The sequence below is a fragment of the Psammomys obesus genome, unplaced genomic scaffold (genome assembly GCF_907164565.1).
Source record: "Psammomys obesus unplaced genomic scaffold, mPsaObe1.curated_primary_1811, whole genome shotgun sequence".
Taxonomy (NCBI): Eukaryota; Metazoa; Chordata; class Mammalia; order Rodentia; family Muridae; genus Psammomys; species Psammomys obesus.
The window spans coordinates 1,791,596-1,815,063 of record NW_026596326.1 but is presented as its reverse complement, the minus strand read 5'-3'; the positions used below and the strand labels follow the sequence as shown (position 1 = coordinate 1,815,063).

The 23,468-nt window shown below is 43.5% G+C and overlaps 2 protein-coding genes across 2 annotated transcripts in view; both read right to left on the bottom strand.

Annotated features, from left to right (window-relative positions):
• Positions 1-196: 196 nt before the first annotated feature.
• LOC129669055 (uncharacterized) lies at positions 197-12,222 on the bottom strand. The gene is made up of 3 exons (XM_055597139.1): positions 11,901-12,222; positions 6,819-8,048; positions 197-1,697 (listed from the first exon to the last, which is right to left on the bottom strand). Exons 2-3 carry the CDS (start codon positions 8,025-8,027, stop codon positions 408-410), a joined length of 2,499 nt encoding a protein of 832 aa, XP_055453114.1. The 5' UTR covers positions 8,028-8,048; positions 11,901-12,222; the 3' UTR covers positions 197-407.
• A 7,934-nt stretch (positions 12,223-20,156) lies between these two features.
• The window catches only part of LOC129669112 (T-cell-specific guanine nucleotide triphosphate-binding protein 2-like), a 35,169-nt gene continuing 31,857 nt past the window's right edge, over positions 20,157-23,468 (bottom strand). The window contains exon 2 of the mRNA XM_055597220.1: positions 20,157-21,420. Within this exon, the coding sequence (XP_055453195.1) occupies positions 20,157-21,401 (1,245 nt within the window). The 5' untranslated portion in view covers positions 21,402-21,420. The remainder of the gene's footprint in view (positions 21,421-23,468) is intronic.

Here is a 23,468-nt window from a genome sequence, read left to right as displayed (position 1 = left end):
CCACTTTCGTTCCTTCCTCCCTTCCTTCCCCCCCCCCCCCCCCCCCCCCCCCCTCCCTCCTTCCCTTCCCCTCTTTTTTTCTTTTCCCCTCTCCCCCTCTTTCCCCCCCCCCCCCACACACCTAACCTTCCTTGGGACAAAAGATCCAAGTGTAATTTGACAAAGGTTTTGCAAGTCATACGTATACAACCATGTATTCTTATACGTAATATTTTAATAGAAGACAGATTTTCTCATGTGTTTTTACACTGTTGATGACTGTACTTCCACTTGCCACAGTGATGTTCTGTCTCTGAAAGAGGAAAAGGATGAATCCCCTGATCGTTCACAGAAAATGTTTGCTGCTTAAAAGTAGGCTCTAAGTCAGTGGCAGAATCTAGTCCGAAGGTAAGGGACTCATTGCTCCATTATGCTGCTTCCCAGTATTTAGGGGCATCAGACAGGCACTCTTCCTTATTAAGAAGAGCCTTGGCATCACTTGCCACAGTGTCAATGAAGAGACTTTTCAAATAGAAAGTCTTTCTAAAGTAAAGGCCTGTGGCAAGTGGTCCCCCAGTAACAGAGGAAATATATTCAATATATTTCAATAGTTTTTCTTCTAAGGACATGTCTTTGTTCCTTGTTAACAACTGGGGAGACTTAATGTGTGCCTTGATGTCACTGACAGACACGTTAAAATCCTTGGCAATCTTTTCCAGCGAGGCATCATCTAGCCCAAAGTAAGACCTGTAGAGATTCAAGGTCTCCTCCCACTTCTGCACTTTCTCTCTGATCAAGCCCCCACATGGAAGGGTGGCCCATGCTCCAGCCTTCAGGGCCTCCAGCCAGATCTTCTGTTTGAGAAAATCCCTCTTCCTGTCAATGGCAGTCTCAGTCACACTGTGCAAGGACAGCATGAAGATGTGGCGCTTGTGGGCCGGGAGCTCGTTCAGCAGCGTGGTCTCCAGCTTCGGGAAGTCAAAGTCAGACACATCAAAGTTAGAGACTAAGAAGATTGGAGGCTCGCTGCAGAGAGCCTCCTGAAGATGCTTTGAACAGTTATCCCTAATTGTCTTTAAGACACGGTCCTTATTGAAAGTCTTAGGTTTACTCATCTGTTCATTACTTATGTCACTGTCTATCTTGGTTCGGACAAAGTAGAACTTTGTATCCATCTTTTCAATGGCTTTGGCCAGAAGTGCATCGTTTTTTTTGAAGCGTGTAGCTGACAGGATAATGAAGAAGTCATACTCACCAAACTTCATTTCTGTTAGATAGTTTTGTGGTTGGAAAGTAGTGGACCCAATGCCAGGCAGGTCCCATATCGTCACATTGGGAAGCTTTGGGTGTGGGTATGGAGTTCTCTCCAGGGTTGTCTCTTCCACCCCAACAGGGGCTGCCCCTTCTTCTTCATGATTCATCCCCCTCAGGACATTGATGAAGCTGGATTTTCCCGTGCCTGTTTCTCCTGTCACAGCGATATTCAGTGGAGCTGTGTCAATGTTCCTCAGAGCATGACTAATTGTGGACAGTGCTCCTTGAAGGTTCTTATTCTCCAGATGAGATTCAATCAAGGTGATGGTTTCCTCAGAGAGGATTTTGCTTTCCTTCTTGAAATTCTTAAAAAAGTTTTCAAAGCTGAAAGCCAAAAGCTGAGCCATCAAGGGTGATGGACTGCTAGAGAAAGGCTTGCCTGTAGCTGTGGGCAGTTGAAGATGCTGAACAGAGGAGAAAAGAGAGACATTGTAAAATTAGTACAGCAGGGCAATGCCTAGGAGTTTGCCCTTATGGTAAAGCAGACCTCTTCATCTGTCCCCTTTATAATCAGAAGTCTCTTCCTGTCTGCTCCTGGCTGTTGGCTGGATTTGTGATCTTCATGTATTCCTCAGCCCTTACTTTTGCATATGATTTTCTTCCTTTTTTGTTGTCCATTTCAAGATCCACTTATTTCATGCAGTAACTGACCTCAGTGTTTATTTCTTATTTTAAATTGACTTTAAATGTTACTTACCATTTTATTTGTTTGTTTATTATTTATATAATACTCTGCCTGCATGTATGCATACACATGAGAAGAGGGCACTAGATCTCATTACAGATGGTTATAAGCCACCATGTGGTTTCTGGGAATTGAATTCAAGAGCAGACAGTGCTCTTAACTGCTGAGCCATCTCTCCAGCTCCTGTTCACTCTTTTAAAAATTTATTTATTCATTCCAATCATAACCCACTCCCTTGTCCCTTCTGGTCCCACCCTCCTTTTCTCTTCCCTCCTATCCTCCTCTCCTAGTCCTCAGAAAGGAAGAGCCCTCCTCCCTTACCAACTGAAACCAGCCTATCAAGTCTCCTCAGGACTGCCTGCATCCTCTCTGTTTACTCTTTTTAAAATTAATACCTGTACATTGTAAAAACCCTAATGGAAAAGATCAGCATATCAAAAACCTCAAGCAATGTATCTCATGGAAAGGCTCCCTGCCTCTTGTGAATGCTTACAAGCTTTGCTTCTTTGGCTTTGTGACCTCTGGTCTCTTAGCACAGCCATTCTAATACCTCTTGTGTAGTCTGTGAATAAAGGGAGAAGGGACGTGAGGTGGGGAGTGACAAAGATTCCCTACATGTCCAACAGAGGGTTGGGTATATTACTATATATGTGTATGAACTTGTTTTAGCCATGAAAAGATTGAAATTATGTTATTAGTAGGAAATTGGAAGTAACTAGAAATCAGATGTAATTAAGTCAGTCTCAGAAAGACAAATACATTGTTTTGTTCACAGAGCTTATATTGTATATAGATACACATGTTATATTCTATATGTGCGATGAAAGTAGAAGTGAGACTATTCTACTTTGGGGGACAAAGGGATGAATGGGGGTATTCTTAACATAAAAAATGCACTTGCCTGAAACTTAAAGTATAAGATAAATTAAAAAGATTTATTTGAAGGGAGCTATGTATCCATCTTAACCCTTATTTTTCAACAGGGCAGGAGGGGATATCCTCAGTGGCAAGCAAGACTACTAAGAAATTCCCCACGTGTCTCTGTTTTCTAGTGTTCAGTCCCCAAACTTTAATCAAACAACTCACAAAAATGAAAAGTCCCAAACTGGATACAGAAGGAAGTTAAGAAACAAAGAAAGAGATATCAAAGAAGACACTAAAAAAAAAGGAGGACACTTTTTTTTTTTTTTTTTTTAAATTAAGAAACCTGAAGAAAAGTATTCCCATCAAACTCCTTCTCTGAGGAAGGGTCAGTTAGTTCATAAGGCAGAAGAGAAAAGATAAAGGTCAGATGTGTTTTCATTAGAAATCCACATGTGTTTCCTTAAAAGTCCTTCTATTTCATAGTTTGGACTTTGTAGGCCACATCCAGTTTTTGTCACATACTCCTAGTTTCTTATAATCTTACAAGGATGTTAAAAGTATTTATATTCCCTGAGTTGTACAAAAACAGGCTTCAGGATAGCTTTGACTTTAGATTGTAGTTTATCAGTACTGATCCTAAGTATACCAGAACTGTGGGAAGAAGCGTGTAAACCCACAGCCATGTTCTTTTCTTTTGATGTTAGACACACAGGACTTTGGCATTACAGTCGGAGCAGAGGTTAAAGGCAGGCAGTGTTGAGAGATTGCTTCACTTTGCTCTCACATTCTGGTGTTTGGAGACCTCAATACAGACGCTTCAGTTATTCAGACTTCCATTCTTGGGTCTGCCAATCACCTTGCTGGAAGCCATGTCACCAGTAAAAGCGAGGGAAAGGGGGCATCGGCCCTACAGTCATTAGGAACAACACGTTAAACATCAAAGCTCTCAGGTTACTAGTTTGAGATGTTGTGTGTGATGCTGCATGCACGTGTGCAGGAGAACATGCATACAGCATGCATTCCAGGGTTCCACACACCCCTGCATCTCTAGCGCCGGGACTATGCCCACATTTGATTTACAAGCAGAAGCAATGTTTAGGAACTCCTGGTAATTGTGGCTACAGAAATGAACATAAATTCATGTATGATGCATCGCTTATATGCTACTATCTATGTCATACTTTCCTGCAGTGCATGAGAGTTCCCAATCTTGGGTGACCATCTGAGACAATGGTTCTCTGCAATTCTGACATGGAATAGACTGAGCCAAAACTTACTTATTGTCACCAGAATAGAGATCTGGCATCTACCTTGTGATGCCCAGCTGGAAATCAACCCAATATTGCATCACAAGCTGACCTCTTAAGAGACATTTTTCTGGGGAAGTTGCTTAATTAGGAATCCTATGCAAGTGGTAGAGATGTCCACCGGGAAGCACAGATTGCTGCATAGAAAACAGTAACTATGAAAAGTAGCCAAAGCCACGATGCATACAGAGGATCCTAACTCTCGAATGAAGGGTTCCAAGGAAATTGAAATGGTTGAAATTCTTGTTAAATATCTCAAAAATAATGACCAATCTCAATCACATGTGAGGGGAGAAAGAAGTGTTAAAGGAGGAAACACATAGGATGAGTAACAGATTATGTATAAGAAACTGAAGAAGAAACCCTTTGGGGTAAAAGGGCCCTGATGGGAGTGGTGGAGGGCAGTGGGGAAAGGAATGAATGAGGACAGATAAGGATGAATGAGAATGTATAAGGGCACACATATGTGGTAATGCCATAACGGAAGCCACCATGTTGCATGTTCACCTAAAATGTAATAAAAAAAGAAAAAAAAAAAAACCTCAGTGAGATCCAAGAAAATTCTGATGAATGAAATTAGAATGGAAACATAAGATTTGCCATAGAAATTTAGAAATGCAAAAATTGTAAAGAAATCTTGGAAATCCATTTGCAATAAATATGATACACACACAACACCTAGGAAGGCAGGGAAAGAGTGAAAGAAGGAAGGAAGAAAAGAAAGGAAGGAAGGGAAGCCAGGGAGCAATCAAGTTTGAATAATTATCCAAGGAGGTGAAAAGCACTAAACAATGCTCACAAAGCACTAATGAGGGAAATCTCAAAGAGGTTACAAAAGATGCCGAGATTCTCATGTGTATCGTGTATAAACATTAATGTTGTCAAAGTGTCCATACTTTACAAAGTGATCTACAGACCCAATACAATCTCAACTGAAACACCAATGTCATTAAAAAAAAATATAACTAGGCTATGGAATCATAAAATTCACATAGGAATAGAAAAGACTGCAAATAGCCAAACCAGTAGTGATCAAAAAGTACAAAGCTAGGAGGCATTGGAACACCTGATTTCAAGGCATAGAAAAGAGCCACAATGACCAAACTAGCACAGCAGTGGCATGAAAAGAAGCCCGTATACCAACCAACTGACAAGAAAAGAGGACCCAGAAAAATATGCTTACCCATACAGCCAACTGAGTGCAGCTGCAGTCAATCACCAGCTCAGCAAGGCCCCCAGAAACTAATACTGCACAGAAGGGCACATCCTTTGACAAGTGGAACTGGGCAAACTGGACAGCAGGCAACACCAAAACTTGACCCTTATCTTTCACCCTATACAAACACCAACTCAATATGGGCTGAAGAGTTTAATATAACACAGGACATTCGAATCTCTTGAAGGGAAATGTATATGAAAAACTTCATCAGATTTTTTCACATAGAGTCCCCAAAGCATAGGAAACAAAAGCAAACTGACAAGTAGGATTCCATCTAATGGAAATACTTTTTGAAAACAAAGCAAATAATACTACAGTAATGAGACAATTTGTAAAGAACAGCCTTAAGAGTGTATAATGACTGCCGGTCATCTCTATAGCAAGCTGGAGACCAAAGACAGGGTAGGTTCCTGGGAGGATATGGGGTGACTCTAGCTGAGACTCCTAGTAGCAGGGGTCATGGAGACTGAAGAGGACACCCTCTATGTAGACAGGACTCCTAGTTGAAGGAGGGGAACACCTACCCACCCACAAAAACTTCAACCCAAAATTTGCCCTGCCTACAAGATGTGCAGGGATAAAGATAGAGCAGAGATTAAGGGAATGTCCAACCAATGCCTGGCCCAACCTGAGACCCACCCCATGGAAGAGAGCTAACCTCTGACACTATTAACGATATTCTGCTGTGCTTGCAGAGAGAAGCCTATTATAGCTGTCTTCCGAGAGACTCCACCCAGCAGCGGTTTGAAACAGATGCAGAGAGTCACAGCTAAACACTGAGCAAAGCATAGGGAGTCTTGTGGAAAAGTGGTGGGGGTGGAGGGCATAATAGGAGAACCTGGAGGGGACAGGAGCTCCACAAAGAGACCAACAGGGCCAACCTATCAGGGCCCAGAGGGGCTTGCTGAGACTGAAGCACCAACCAAGGACAGTGCGTAGATTGGATCTAAGCTCCCTACACAGAAGTAGGTGAGGGACAGCTCAGCTCCATGTGGGTTCCCTAGTAACAGGAGTGAGGGCTGTGTCTGACATGGACTCTGTTGCCCGATTTTCACGGGGGAAAGCCATAGAGGAAGAGGATATATTCAGTCCTGGTTTAACTTGATAAGCTGAGGTGGGTTGGTGGTTGGGAGCTCCTTTTTTCTGAAGAACAAAGGGAGGACAAATAGGGGTAGAGAGAGTGAGGGTTGGGACCAGGGGGAGAAGAGAGACGGGGGCAGGGTGTACAATCAGGATGTAAAATGAATAATAAAAAGAGTGCATAATGTAACAGTCTTAACAAGAGAGACTACAAGATGTCAACAGATGCAGAAAATGGATTTTGACACAGTTCATCAGAGTCACCATGAAACAGTTCAACAAAGTGAAATAGAAAGTTGTTTCCCAGACCAAGTGTGGAAAACACTATTTTCCCATTGACTCCTCCCAACAGAGAGTTGAATGAACTTACCTTCTTTGTAAAAAGCTCTTCTTCACTAAGGATAATTTTAACGTCACTTGCCACAATGTCAATGAAGTAATTTTGCAAGTGGAAAACCTTTGAAAAGTAAGGATGGCTAATGTCCTTCAATAGTTTATCTATTAAGGATGTACCTTGCTCTTCTAAGAGCAAATGTGGAGACTTAATATTCGCCTTGAGTTCCTCCAGTGTTAAATGCAAATCCTCAGCGATCTTTTCCAGTGATGCCTCATCCAGCCCAAAGGAAGATCTGTAGAGGTTCAAAGTCTTTTCCAAATTCTCTATGTCATTTTTGGTCCATGCCCTGAATGGTATGGTGGCCCATGCTCTTGGCATCATGGATTCCTTCCAGACCTTCTGTTTCAGTGTCTCGCTCTTCTGGTTTATGGTGGGATCTGTAACACTTGGCAAAGTGAGCATGAACGTGTGGCGTTTGTAGGCTGGGAGCTCCCTCAGAAGGGTGGTTTCCAGCTTGGGGAAGTCAAAGTCAGACACATCAAAGTTAGAGACTAAGAAGACCGGAGGCTCCTGGAGGGTGACATCCTTAAGTATAGTCGCAATGCTATTTCGAATCTGCTTTAAAGTGTTTTCTTTATTGAATCTCCTAGGACTACTCTGTTTTTGAACCCTTAGAGCAACATCTATGTGAGTGTGAACAAAATAGAAACTCCTATTCATTTGCACAATGGCTTTGCCTAGTTCTGCATCACTATGTCTAAAACGTCCAGAAGAGACAATGATGAAGAAGTCATACTCCTCAAACTTGATTTTCTTCAGATAATCACATGGTTGGAAGGCAGTGGACCCAATGCCAGGCAAGTCCCATAGTGTCACACTGGGAAGCTTTGGGTATGGGTATGGTGTTCTCTCGGTGGTTGTACAGACCACTCCAGTGGAAGCAGCTCCTTCTTCTCCAGGTCCCACGCCTCGTAGAGCATTGATGAGACTGGACTTTCCAGCTCCAGTCTCCCCCATCACTGCAATGTTCAGTGGGGCTTTTTCAATGTCACCCAGAGCACTGCTGATTGCAGAAACTGTTCCCTGAAGGTTTCCATCCTCTAGGTGTGATTGAATCAAGGTGATTAATTCCTGAGACAGGATTTTGGTTTCCATCTTGAAATTCTGAAGGTTTGTGTCAAGGCTGGAGGTCAAATCAGGATTCTCCTTCTGAGGGGGTGTAGAAGAGGAAGTCTGACCCATGACTGGGACCTGTGTGTGTCACTAAAGGGAGGAAAACCATGAAGGTCAAAAAAATTAGTTCAGCAAGAGCAAGCCAATGTGAAAACTGGTCCCACTAGTTGCCCTCACATTATAAATAGAGTCTTTCTCCCATTTCATCAGATACACAGGACTCAACAGTATTTGACTCAGACTCCTTTACCTTTGGCCATCATCCTCCTTAAATTGTTTTTTTTTTCCTTCAAGAGCAAATGCAAAGCCTGTAACACCAGTACTAAGGAAGTTTGCTATAGAGCACAAGTTTGAGCTCAGCCTGGGCTATGTCTCAAGATTTTTGTATGGAAAAGAAATTACTGAAGTTCAAAGCTTAGTCAATCTCTCCAAATAATGTCATATTATGACATGTAATTTGACTTCCAGGTTTTCAGTTTTGCTTTAATAATGGACACGAATGGTAGCAAACTCAACCTGGCGAGCACAACTTGTGCTCAGAAGTTGTGGTCTAAAGGATGTGGGAAATTCTTGGATTTCTCTGTTGGGTTACCTATGACTTTGACATCTAAGAAGCTCCTTTCATTCTTTGGTATTGAAAACCCTTTGTCTGGGCAATCAAAACCACGTGGTTGGGGTGGTCACAGGTTTTGGTGGGGAAGCTGCTACTGTTGTTTTATGACATGGGCATGATATGCCCACAGTTTCCATCTGAATCTTTATGTTTGTTTCCGTGAATAGTACTGATGTCAGCTTTGGCCATAGAAGCTGCTCTTTAGTGAGTAGTGAGTAGGACTAACATTAGGGTGACTCATAATGGTTGAAGAATTGAGATAAGTGACTTTTGAATGTTCAGCCATAAATGTGATATCCATATAACCTCCTTCCCACAAGGCTTAGTGCAATGCTGAAGAGATGACAGAATGGCTGTGAGAACTGGGAGAAGGGGTGGAGTGCTTTGACAATGTGAAAAACATCTTGAAACAATAAAAATCCAAATCATTCAATCAATTAGTGGGCTAATGCCCTACAGAGAAGGTCACTGAGACACTAAGTGAAATGGCCGATGAAGACGTGAAAATTTCTTCAGGATCCTGAGCTATCAGAGAAGGGCAAATTAAAACTGCTTTGATATTCCATCTGAACAATGTCAAAATGCTTACCAGCAAGGAACCAGACAACAACAATAAGAAATTCAGAAAAGAGAAACCATATTCAGTGTTAGAAGTTGGTGCAGTGGTTGCTGGGAATTGAACTCAGGACCTCTGGAAGAGCAGCCAGTGCTCTTAACCTCTGAGCCATCTCTCCAGCCCCTGATTGGATCATTTGAGGTTGGAAGAGCTACTCTAAATCTGGGCTACATTTTCTGGTGGCAGCCCACATAAAAGGGCATGGAAGAAGGAGGCTTTTGTCCTTGTCTGCTTGGTCTTGTTCTCTCTGGCAAGTTCATCCATCCTGTTGCTGAGGCATTCATTTGCTGGTATTAGAACCCATTTCTTAAGATTTATAATGTATACTGAAGGTCAGCTGTGACATTCAGCCTCATGGATTGAATAACTACTGTGTTCTGGGCTTTTTTTTTTTTTCAGGAAACATGACTGTTGGTCTGGCCAGTTCACAACCATTTAGCCACTAAATCCTCTTTTAATACACACATATATATCAGTATCTATATCTATATTCATGCTAGCAGTTCTGTTCCTCTAGAGAACCTTGACCTAATTTCTAATTTACCCAGAAATGAGAAAACTCTACCTATACCATTCTAGGTGAGGGCAAGGTAATGGCCAGCATCTGTGGATCTTAATAGTCACATGATAGAAACAGGTTTCAGAACATCATCTGCAGATGACAGGGCTCCTGTCTGCTCCTCTTGATTCCAGTGAAATAGAGCTGTTTCTGTGTTCTGAGTGTTCCAAATTGGAACATATGACTCTAATTCAGAGCAGGTCCAGAACACATGACAGCTGCATGGTACATGGTGGCACTTTTTATAAGAAAAAAGGAAGATATTAGATGTTCAGCCAGACTTGGTTTCTAAGTTCATGTTCACGGCCACAGGAAAACCGAGTAGACTTTTGGAAATGGGGATGTGCAGAGCATCCTGGAGGGAGGACTCTAGCTCAGTCTGGGGACAATTTTCCTAGGATCCCTTGGGTTTGACAAAATTGAACATCTCTTCATGATAAAGTCCTAAAGAAATTAGAAATGGAGAGAATACATCTCAACATAATAAAGGCTGAACAAGACAATACTATAACCAACACTGCACTAAGTGGGAAAACCTCAAAGCAAACACACTGAGCCCAAGAACAGGACAAGAGGTTCCACCCACTTTACTCCTATTCAGTTCAGTACTAGAAGTCTCAGCTAGGACAAATAAGACCTAAGAAACAAATATCTATCTCTATCTATCATCTATCTATCTATCTATCTATCTATCTATCTATCTATCTATCTATCTATCTTTATATATCTATATGTATGTATGCAGGAAAGGAGAAGTCAAAGATAATATAATTCTAATTCTGTATTTTAGAGAACCTAAAGACTTCTCTCAGAGAACTCCAAGAATCACTTTCAGCAAAGTGGCAGAATTCAAAATTAGTGTACCAATCTTGCTCACCTTCATGTATAGCAATGACAAACACACTGAAGAAGAAACTGGGGTTCAGTCTCATTTACAATAGCCAGCCTCTTCTCCAAATAACATACCTCAGAACAAGCCCAACCAAGGAAGGAATGCCCTCTATAAAGAAAACATTTAAACCTTCAGGAAAAAAAGACACTAAAAGAATAAAACAAACAAACAAACAAACAAACAACAACAAAACCCCCCAAAATTCTCATGCTAAAGGATTGAAACTGGAATGGACCCCATAAGATGTGAAAAATAGCTTTGGATGGAGATGGGTAGTAGCAAATATGTGAATATGAAAAGGAGTGGTGGAATAATGGGTATCGAAAAGTTTGAACAGGGAGGACAGCCAGAGAGCTGATGGGCAGGAGAAACTGTGGAGGAGCCAACCAACCAACCAAACAAACAAACAACCAATCAATTAAAAAAACCTAATTATGTTTGAAAAACCTTAGGGAAGTATGCTACTTTGCAAGCTAATAAAAACAAAACAAAACAAAATTTGAATAGCTATACCTTGAATGGGTGGGTGAAGCTTCTCCCAGAAGCCAGAGACTATGATATGGAAATCCTAGTCTCAAGAGTGGGCGAACTCCCAATGAGATTCTGGTTTATGAAGGCTCCTGAAATCCCCAAACAATACAAGCTTTTGCTAGTGCTCTTGCTGGTCAAGAGTACATAATGGCTTCTCACAGGTTCATTGTTGACCAGGTAATACCAGTGGGTGTTCTGATGATAGCATTTCTGTCTCCATGGGGTAAATAACATAGTTACAGTATAGCTGGGTGTGGGTGCGTTAATCTCGGCACCAGGAGGCAGAGGTAGATGGGTCTCCTAGAGTTTGAGGCCAGCCTGATTTACAAGTTCTAGACCAGACAGGCACACAGTGTCACCCAGCCTCACATGAAAACCAAACCAAAACAATGAAAGCAACAAACAGCTGCAGTAACAAAAACCCACCCCAAGCAGGTTACAGCATTGGCTGTGAGGATTCTGATCCCACAACCTGCCCTCTTTCTCCAAGCCTAAGCTCTCATTGGAAGAGCAATAGACCCAGGCATGGAAAGGCGATGAGAAAGTTGGCTGCCTGGCTGGTGGGCTGTGGTGCTCTGTGGTCACAAGACAGAGAAGGGCCGTTCTGTAAACAGACCCTGAGAAAATAAGCCAGGACACAAGATCCTCTGCCCTGGTACCCGGAATCCTCCTTTCATGTCACAAGGAAGTGGGATTTGTGGCTAAGCTGCACTTCCAAACCCCTCATGTACCTGCTCCTGAGTGGTGATGCCAGTGGCCCTCCTGTGATGTCACCTCTTCTCCTGGAGCAGGGTCCCTGGAAGGCTCTCTGTGCAATGGTCTAAGCTGGAGTGTTCAGGAAGCAGATGGGATGCAGGGTGCTGGAACCCTGGTGCTTTAGGAGGGAAGAACAGCTGGGAATTTGTGGCCGATCTCTTCAGACTTTCTTGCCGATCCTGGTCCACACAGTGTTTGTTCTCTTCTCTGTAGTTTTTAGATCCGGAATCTTCCTGCTTGGTCCCTGAAGGGAGGGACTGCAGTGAGGGTAGGGTTTGGTTTCTATTTCCAGAACTAGTTGGCTGGTTTACACAATTCAGCTGAGTAGGTTTCACATCCTCCTTCAGAGAGGGAGGCGGAGCTGGGCCGAAGTGGCCAGAGTCCATTTCAAGGGCTTCCTGAGGCTCAGTTACCTTGGTAACCTAGCCCAGTAGCCCTGATCATTCTGCTTGCCCGCCTCAAGTCCCTCTGTTCAGATGATCTTTTGCTGGACAGTACTGACTTTCAGCCCCAGTGAGCCCAGGGCTCAGTGGTTGCGCACACTTGCTATAACAACCCCCCCGCCCCCGTGCTTGTTGTCCTGTTGCTTTTCTTTCTCCTACCCACTGAGCAATGTCTGTATGTTTGTATGAATGAGCATGTGCATGTTTGTGTGTAGGTGGACACGTGTGGGTGGTGTTGTCACTCAGACACCATTCTCCTCGTTTTAAGATAGATTGCTTTGGACTTCACCAACTAGGCAAAGGTGGCTCCAAGTGAGCTCCAGGGATCTGCCTCTCTCCTTCCTCAGTACTGGAATTACAAACTCATTCCATTGAACCTGTCTTTGATATAGGTCCTGGGGGTCCAATTCATAACTTCCTATTTGCAATGCAATTGCTTGGCCAATTGATTACCTCCCGAGCCACTCATGGAAATCTCCATGGTGATGGTGGACATTCTGTGTAGAGGGTAAGGTTACCCTGGTAGACTTGTAAAAACAAGTCCTAGCTTGTATAAGCCATGAGGAAGTTGTCCCTACTAGGAATGTACCCAGTCAGCTGGCCAGAGATGGACCATTTCCTGGTGCTGTTGGGTTATTCTTAAAAAAAGAAAAAAAATTGCTAATTGCTGAAAAACATTTCACTGCCTCAGCTTTTCTTGCAAGGTAACGAGTCAAGATTAAACAGGCTAATCACTAAGCCCTGCTTTTGTATGAACCGCTTGCTCCCTTGCTTGGAAGGCTTAGGCACCTGCTGGATGTCTGTTACAGAGTCAAGCCTTGCCTGCACACAGACAGAATGTGAGTTAATTTGTCTGGCCTCAAATATAACTTTGTCATTTTCTTCCTTTACAATCTCTTGGGTAGCAATAGCTGAGGGCTAACCTAGCAAATTCTCTCTGGTTTGGTCCTGGCCTGTGTCCCTGTTAATAAAACGCCTCTAATTTATTGAACCCCAAACTCATGTCAGACCAGTGAATCTCTGGACGACTGTAGACCCACAACAGCACAAAGGAAAATTTGGAACAGAGAAGACCACTGGATCAGACTCCTGTCCCTGCTGTATGTGTCTCTGTGGTCAGGAAGTCTGTGCCTGGTGAGACAAAGAGTGGGTTGGTGAGGGTGTTTTTTTTTTATTTTATTTTATTTATTGACATATTGGAATCAGTTTAATAGAGAGTAGACTTCTGTATGGTATCAGAAACTGGTATTCACAATGACAGAGGAAAAGTTTCTCAGCAAAATGCAATGCAGGGGTCAGGGAAGAGAAGTCACATTGTTCTCAGAGGTTCAGGGCAGCTCTGCAGCTTACTATCCCTCTAGCACTTACTGGCAGGATCTTAGAAAGGTGGGTAAAGAGGAGCAGGGTAAACAAGGAAAGCAGGAGCTAGGGAGCATGTGTGTGTGGGTTAGGTGAGGGAGAGAGAACACTCAGGCATGGGCAGACAGAACCAGGAGCGCAGACATAAGTACTGCTACAGGGTCCTCAGCATAAGCTCACCCTCCTGAGGTCTCAATATTGCCCAGAGGTTTGGACAGCGTGACTCGTTGTTGTGTAACTGTTTTTTTTTTTTTTCCTGAAAGTGAACTATTCCATCCTCTAGAGAAGCTCTTTAAGTAGGGAGGTTAACAACTCAAAATACCTTCAGGAAGTCCCCGAAACTGACTAGATTCACTAGTCCTTTCCCTGCCAGAGTATGCAATAAAAGCTGAGAGTTCCACTCAAATCAATGAAGTTGAGATGCAAAGAATGGTGTGAGACCAGACCAGCTGCCCAGAAGAAGCAGAGATCCATCAAGCTTCCTGGAAGGGATTTAGGCCAGTGACACTCGGGAAGGACACTCTCAGACCTGCTGAGCTTCCCCGGGTTTCCCAGCTCTTGTGAGCTGTTATTCATGCTGGGGTGGGCCTTAGTTATACATTAGTCTTTGAGTATTTCTTGCTTCTCTAAGTAACCTCTATAAAACTTATTGGCTCAACAAGTTGAACTTTGTTGGTATCTGTACCTTGGACTGTTGTGGACTCTGTATCAGGGGTCAGTAGATGTGTATGTTGTGTCCCTCCAGGAAAAAAAAAAAATTGTCACACAACAGCCACTGGCCCCTGTGCTGGTATCCACACTGACCGTCTCCTTTTGCTCACTTAGGACACAGTGTATGTCACATTCTAGGGCTCCCTGACGCTTCCCTGGAAAATCTTAACCATCTCCCATTCCTTACATCCCCATCTCCTCCATCACCAAAAACCTTGGTCCACGTGTCCCCAATATCCAGGGAATCCTTTGAGATTTCTCTGCAGACCAGTACCCAGTCTCCTCTCTTTCAAGCTCTCTCTTCCCCTGAGCTCCCAAGTGCCTGACTTCTGCCAGTTACTTCAGTGAGAGGCGAGGTTGGGCCTCAGGCCCCAGCAACTGTCCACCTAACAGAGTGGAGGATAATTGTGACACCCTGGGCACTGAACAGTGACTCCAGCCGCTTCCATCACTCTTATTTTATTTTTAAATCATCGAGATGTCACTACCCATGAGAATTTGTGTCACATCATAAATTACTGAGGTAGATTCACATTAAATGTCAAAAACCTTTCATGATCGCGCCACTTCTTCGATATTTCGATTAGAAGGCAGTGAATGTTTGTCACTCACAGCTTAAATGGGCTTTCAGCAGCACAGTTTCCAAAGGTCTGTACCATTTCCTGCTCTTAGGAGGAAGTGATATGGTTTATAAAACACAGAGGTGGCAGTGGGGTGACTCATGACTGGCCTTGCTGAGCTCAGGGCTGAGTGGAATAGTTAAAGGATAGCTACAGGAGGCGAACTGGACTCAACCTGTGGGGAATCTTTGAGATTCCTGTGACCACATGTGGAAGGAAGATGAGAGAAATAATGTGTTTTGTTTTGTTTTTCTCAGATACTTCTGCTCCCTCTTTAAGAACAGTGTGTGCTCATCTCGGATTTTCTCTTTCTTCAGACTCCTGGCCTCCCTTGAGACTTCCCTCACTCAGTCTTCTAGCTCACAGCCCTCCCCGCCCCTGCCAGGAGAGCTGACATTTTCTTTCTTTCTTAGTTTCTGAGAGTGAAACTCAGAGCCTCACACAGCATGCAATTGGTCACTAGAGCAAGCGCTGGTGTTCCACTGGGCAGTTGCGTTTATTTGATGAGTATAAAGCAATGCTGACTTGGGGCGTGGTGATGGGATGATGACCAGAGGTGCTGCCGTGTAGGCTTTGCTCAGCTCCCATTCGGCAGGTCCTGTGCATGGATGGCATTATTCTTTATCCACAGCAGGACTTTGCTTGTCCCTGCCTTGCACTGCTCGTTTCTCAGGTGAAGGAGCAGACAGACACTCTTTTTAACAACATCGTGAAAAGAGAGCCAGACCGAAAGGTTATTTTTTTCTGTCTGGAGAGGGCTCAGTGTAATCCAAGGTACCCAATTATATGTCTTTACACACCCACACACATTGCTCACACATACATACAAAGACACATACCAATGTTCACAAACTAGAGCTAATTTTAGGTTTCCATGGCATTTCTCATTGTTTGTCTTGTATACATTTGCAGGCCAATGGGATGAATCAGCCATCACTGAGTGTTTAAATGACCACAAGTGCAGAGCTTCACAGCCTCCCCTGCTGTTTGCAGCGATGGACAGCTGAAACTATTCCAAGTTACCACATTGAAAGTAAGCCTTTCGTTTTCCTGGGTAATTATTAATTCGTTGTAGAAAGTTAGGGAAAAGTCAGTCATTGCCAAACGCACATGGCAGCTGTCTCTCACCTTGCTTTCTTGGGTTCTGCAGTACGTGAGAAGTGTCTCTGTGTTGCCTTTTCACTCATGTGCTTAACACTCTTGTCCTAATATGGATTTGATCATTAGTCATTTCCCACTGTATTTCACCATCCCGAGAGCCTGCTGAACCTGCTGCTCTTTATACCTCACTGTTAACTGTAGAGGTCAGTGTTTAGCTGCCAGTCCTGGGTCATGGGTACACACACACACACACACACACACACACACACACACACACACACGTGCAGACTCACCCTGCGCAAACCTACGCGCAGTCACATCCTCTTGCACATATGCACTGGGCACGGAGCCTTGTACCTTTGGTGGCCCCAGGATGGTGGCCGCCTTCGGTTTCCTTTGTAACTACAGAGAGAATCCTGGTGTTCCTCCCAGACACAGTGGAGGTGTCCTAGCTCTGAGGTGAGCGGATTTGGTTTTTCACAGACTCTGTTCCCACACGTGACCTTGACTCACTCTCTCCTTGCTGGTCTCACTGGGACACCAAGGCTCTAAAGCATATGCTTCTGGTATCTTGCTACCCAGGGACTAAGGCAGGCTTCTCTTCTTTTCCCCCTCCTCATTTCATGATACACTGTCACAGAAACATGGGTCAGAGCTGCAGGCATGATGAAGTCAGTTGCTTTACTCCAGTTCTTCAACTTCTGGAACTGTGCTGTGACTCCCACAATGAAACCAAGGAGGACTTTATGGTCAGGGCTTAGGCAGGACAGCACTCAGAATGTGACAGGATGTGTGAACAGTCGGGAGAAGCGATGACTGTGTCTCCAGACAATCAGAGACAGAGGCTCGAGAAAATAGCGTGAGCCCCTCTCCCACAATCTCTGCTCACTCAGCCATTCTCACCGGTTAGTGGAACAGTCAAATCCTCATCTCAGGGGACTAGCAAAATGCCTCAGGTGGAGTAGACAGAAGTGTATTGTCACCAATGGGAATTGACATGTATTTGTACTTGCCTGTAGATAGGACCAAGATGCTCCCCTTCTCAGAGACAGACTTCATCAAGGACAGGCTGAAAGGGACCAGCTCAGGACCCACAAGAACAAATTCTCAGCACAAAGTAGATTTATTTGTACCAGACGGTCAAATGGCAGGGAACAGAGACAAAGACAGGTGACAGAGGACTAGGGAGAAAGGAAAGAGAAGAAGAGAGTGGGGAAAGGGTATTTGTCATGAAGAGGGACAAAGGACTGTCTCTGTATAGAGAGGAGATAAATGTGGCTCCTAGGCAAATGTTAGTTTATAGAGGTAAAACGAGAAACCCGTGTTAGGATGAGGTGCTTAATTTTAATTAGGAATGTTAATTAGGGGGGTCAAAGGGAGCTTTTGGTTGCTGGACTGCAATACTTTGATAGCTGTATGTTGGTAATCAGCCTTGGGAGGAGGAAGCTGCCACATACGGGAACAGATCTTGGGAGGTATCGTTAGGACCTTAAACTACTGTTCTTTTTAATATTCTTTATTTTAATTTTTATTAATTACACTTTATTCACTTTGTATCCCCCTGTAGCCTCCTCCCTCCTCCTTTTCCTCACATGCCCCTCCCCAAGTCCACTGATAGGGGAGGTCTTCCTCTCCTTCCTTCTGATCCTAGTCTATCAGGTCTCATCAGCACTGTCTGCATTGTCTTCCTCTGTGTCCTGGTAAGGTTGCTTGCCCCTCAGGGGGAGGTGATCAAAGAGCAGACCAATCAGTTCATGTTAGAGACAGTCCCAGTTCCCTTTACCAGGGAACCCACTTGGATACTGAACTGCCATGGGCTACCTCTGTGCAGGTGTTCTAGGTTTACTCCATCAATGGTCCTTGGTTGGAGTATCAGTGTCAGAAAAGACCCCTGGGGCCAGATTTTTTTGGTTCTGTTGCTCTCCTTGTGGAGCAACTGTCCTTTCCAGGTCTCACCATTTCCCACTTCTTTCATAAGATTCCCTGCACTCTGTCCAAAGGTTGGCCATAAGTCTCAGCACCCACTTTGATACCCTGCAGGGTAGAGCCTTTCAGAGGCTCTCTGTGGCAGGCTCCTGTCCTGTTCCCTGTTCACGCAGGAATATCCATTCTAATATCTAATCTACTGGGTTATTTATTTATTTATTTTTTGTTTTATTAATATATATCTTTTTAATCTGCTGACTTTAACAGGCAAAGGGTATGGAGGAAAGGGCCTGCCAGAGCCATGTTTCTATGCTGGGGATGTCTAGAGTCCCTTCCTAGCCCATGCCGGGCGCTGACAACTTTCTTCTGCAACATGGCAGCAACAGCTCTCCTCTGTGACCCAAAGTATTACCCAGCAGTAGACTAAAGGCTGAGCTAAAGTTGGGCATCAAGTCAGAGGTGCATATGCCAGGGAGGCAGGAGGGCACATCTGCCCAAATGTTCACATTCATTTAGGCTATAGGATAGGTGTGGGAACCTCTGTAGCTGTAGGGGCAGGTAAGCTGTAGCCGTAGGGGCAGGTGATCTGTAGCTGTAGGGGCAGGTACAGGGCCACCAAGGGCAGTCTGTTCAATGGAAGGAAAATCAGAAAGTATCAATGTTTGTTCTTACATGTGCCAATGGCTGAACTGAGTGTAGAAAGGTATTTATTATAGGCAGGAAAGAGTGTAGAGGGCCAAAGAGAGTTTGGATAACAGGTACTAAAGAGGTAGATGGAAGGAATAAAGAAAATCTATTGTACCAGAGCATTATTTAAAATAATCTTCTGGACATATTATGAATAAGTAAAATAGAGGTGCTCAAAGACACTAATGACAAAGCTCTGTTAGTATAGGGGTAACCAAACAACCCTGGTTTGGTTATTACATGTGCTGATTAGTGTTAATTGTTAACTTGACAACATCTAGAATGTCCTGGACACTCAGCTCTGGGCATCTCTGCTTGGGATTACCTCGATTACATTGACTGATGTGGGAGGCTCCACTGTAACTGTGGATGGAAGGAGACCCTGGACCGTATAAACGAAGAAAGGAGCTGGGCATTATCTCTCTGCTGTCTCTGCAACCTCTGATTGCGGTCGTGATGTGTCCAGATGCTTCAAGTGTCTGCCATGACTCCCCTGCCATGGGGACCACACCTCTTATCTATGAGCTGGAGTAAATCCTTTCGCCATTAAGTTGCTTTTGTCAGGGTATTTTATCACAGCTTCAGGAAGAGGAAAAAAACACACAGTATACATGCTATGTATACATTAGAATGCAACACTGTCCTCATTAATATGGACATAATACATGTGAATCAGATAATTAAAACATGCTTGAGGATATGTACACTATAACTACCTAGATTTGGTCATTATGAGTTGCATGTCTGTGTCAAGTTTTCACACTGCACCTCATACAAGGGAGATGAAATAGATGTCCTCATTTGCAAGGACCAAGAGGATCTACAGATGTGTTCAGTCATCTCTGTTTTTTGTTTTTGTTTTTTTTTTAAACGAGCTCCTTCCGGATGGAACTTGGCTAATGGTCACAATACCCATCTGTTTTGTGCCTCCTGTGTGTGGGAGACACCTCCAAAAGAGGCGTGTTTGTCTACACAGTGTTGGGCACAGATGCTCGTGTTTCAAAAACCCCTCAAAGCAATGTAGCAAACAGAGCTGTCTGTGAGAATGCAGAAGCATGTGAAGACTTTCACAGAGGTAAAAGTTCCAGGTTTCATTTGACAACAACATTGAAGAGCCAATCTATACTACCATGTGTTTCTTAAACATAGACTTTAATGAAAATGAGGTTTCCTCACATATTTGCACAACGCTGAAGACTCATCTACTTCTACTACTACAGAAACTTGAGTGCCTTCCACAGTGATCTTCTGACCCCAGGAGAGGCAAAGAATGACCCCTTGGCTCTCCACAGAGAAGGTTTGTTTCGCTGGAGTAGGCTAAGAGTCAGTGCCCAAAGTGAGGCCAAAAGTAAACACTGATTGGAATTTGTGCCTCATTTTCTCATTATTCCCAGTAATCAGGGGCCTTAGATATATATGGTCCCACCTTCCTTTCAGAAAGAGCTTCCTTATTAAGAAGAGCTATGGCATCATTTGCTGCAGCATCAAGAAACAGATTGTGCATATAGTAAGCCATATTGTAGTAATAGCCAGCAAAAAGTGGCCCACCAAAAAGCACAGTAAAATTTTTCACATAGTTGCAGAGCTTTTCCTCTAAGGATTCATTGTTGTCTTCTGCAAACAAATGGTAAGACCAAAGGTTTGCTTTGAATTCATTTGCAGACATGTTGAAATCCTTGGCAATGTTTTCCAATGAGGCATTATCCAGCCCAAAGGAAGACCTGTAGAGATTGAATTTTCGATCCAGATTCCTTGTGAGACTTCTGATCGTGCCAACAAATGGAACCATGGCCAATGCTCCTTCCTTCACTGCCTCTAGGAAGACCATCTGCTTCAGAGCATCTTTCTTTTGGTTAATGATCTCTTCAGTAACACTTCTCAAAGACTGGATGAAGATGTGGCGCTTGTGGGGTGGGAGATCTTCTAGGAGTGCATTATTCAGCTTCGGGAAGTCATAGTCAGCCATATCAAAGTTAGAGATCAAGAAGATCGGAGGCTCACTTACAAGAGCCTTCCTAAGATTCCTTGAACAGTCTTCTCGAATTTTCCTCAGGATTGCATTCTTATTGAAAGACTTGGGTTTACTCAGCTTTTCACTATATAAGTCAATGTCTATCTTGGTTCGGATAAAGTAGAAATTAATCTTCATCTTGGCAATGGCTTTGGCCAGTTGTGCATCATTTTCTTTGAAGCGTGTAGCCGAGATGATAATGAAGAAGTCATACTCACCAAACTTCATTCTTTTCAGATAGTCTTCTGGCTGGAAGGTAGTGGACCCAATGCCAGGCAAGTCCCATATTGTCACGTTGGGAAGCTTTGGGTGTGGGTATGGAGTTCTCTTCAGGGTTGTCTCTGTCACTCCAGTGCGGGCTGCAGCTTCTTCTTCCTGTCCCACCCCCCTCAGGGCGTTGATGAAAGTGGACTTCCCTGTGCCTGTTTCCCCAGTCACGGCGATGTTCAGAGGAGCATTACTGATGTCTTTCAGTACATTACTGATTACAGAAACTGCTTTCTGAAGATCCATTTTCTCTACGTAGTATTTAATCAGGGTAATGGTATCCTCAGGGAGGATTTTGCTTTCCCTCTTAAAATTCGTAAAGAATTTGTCAAAGCCGGAGGCCCAACTCATGGCTCTGGATGGTAGAAAGCTGAATGGAGCAGAGAAGAGAGAATTTATGCTCATTAATTACAGCATGACAGAGTCTTGGTGTTTGTTGTTACAGGGAAGCAGGACTTGCCCCTGTCCTGCTTTGGAGCCAGCATTGCCTTTCTTCCCTTCTTCTGGCTGCTGCTTCTACTGATGACCAGACATAAAGAGGCCTCTAGCTCAGGCTTCTCTTGCTCCTAGCAATTTCCTCACACTCAATTCAATTCAAACTCCAATTCTATTGTGTAGTTAAAATTTGCAACCTTTGTTATCAGTTTAAAGGCTTCTTTAAATTCCTTTATTTTCATTAAGATGATACCAAAATGGTATCAACCTTAAAAGGACAGACCTATACATAAAATGTAAAAGAAGCAACTTGTCTCCTGGCAGAGTCCTCAACCTTATGTGAGCCCTTTACTAAGTTGCCTGTAGGTCCTCAAGGCCTCTGACCCCATTGCATAGTTATTCCATAATGAGGGAGTGACACTGGATGATGGATGGAAAAGGCTGATTTGAACAGAGAGTGTCAACTAACTGTAATTTCCCTCTCAGCATAGGAGGAGAATGGCCTCTATGGTAGGCAGACTCCAAAGAGTACAGTGACCCCAGCTTTCTGCTCTTCAGATGCCCAAGTTGTGCACTTCCCTGTACTGCAGCCTCTGGGATGATTAGGTTGGAAATCAGGACAAAGTAAGAATCAGAGCTTCCAAGAGATTGTGTATACAGCCATCACACCAGGAAAATTGTGGGAGAACTCTGGCAAGCATCCTCTATAATGCTGACTAGATTTGTAAGGTAAGAACATTTCTCAGAATCACTCTGGCTCAGATACTCCAGAAAACACAAGGATTACCCTGGAGAAAGAGTTAATATCCAAACAAGAGAAAATTAGACTATTATCAAAGTCCCATTATCTAAATTATATAATATATGCATACATCTGTACATATGTATACAGTTTAAATGAACTAAGGGCACTTCATATGGTTGATAATAGCTCCATTATGAGCCATAGAACCAGAGACTCTTCATTGTCAGGCATAAGAAACTTCTTTTGAGTTGTTGGTGAAGGGAGTCCAAGACACACTCCAAAATATATATAGGCCAACGCTGTTGCCCTTGCTTGAGCCCCAGAAGTTGAAGGTTCCCTTTGCTGAAGACACCACACAGGACTCAGAGAAAGAAAGCTGAATCTGACCCAGAAGACTCTCCCTGAAGCCTAGTTTTCATAATATCAGAAGGTGATGTACAAGTTATCAATGTTATCTCAACGTTACAGTTGTCTAGACATGACCAGAATGATACACCCATGAAATCTCTCTGTCTATCTATATATACAAGCTACCCAAATGTACTCAGCTGGTTGAGTCTATATATTTATTTGTTTATAGGTATATCACAGCAGTAAGGCATAAGCAGCCATAAGTTTGAAAGGGAATGTGGTATGGAAGGGACTCCATGGAGGTGAAGGGGGGATGATGTACTTACATATTAATAAAAAAGAAAGCCTTGCTTCATGGCTAGCATTTAAATTAATAAAATTCAAAACTGAAAGAAAGAAAAGAGAGAGAAAGAAAGAAAGAAAAAAGAAAAATAGATTACTGTTAGAGGCAAGGGCTTCCATGAGGATATCATGCTCCTAAGAATGTATTTGACAGCATCTGCCTAAGAACACTACACTGATGTACCTAAGCCAGCCAGTGCCACATTGTAGGATCTTTTCTCTAAAACACTGTCCAGTGCTCAACTGTCCACTTCATGAGGTCAGCATTTGCATAGCTGTGGTGATAGCCTGTTGACCCACTTGTCTGCTACCCACTCACCCAATGAGGTGATTCCCCATGCTTCACACTCTTCAGATTCTCCAAACTCGAGTGTCTGATAGGCCTCTCACCCACTAATGCTTGGCCTCTAAGCTTCCCACCCACCCATTTACCCAGGGAGGTCAGCATTTACCCTTCTGAGTTGCGGACACCTGAGTTCACCTGCCCCCTGCTGACCACCCTATACATCAGAGCCTCAAAGTCTACCCAACTGCTTCCTAGTATA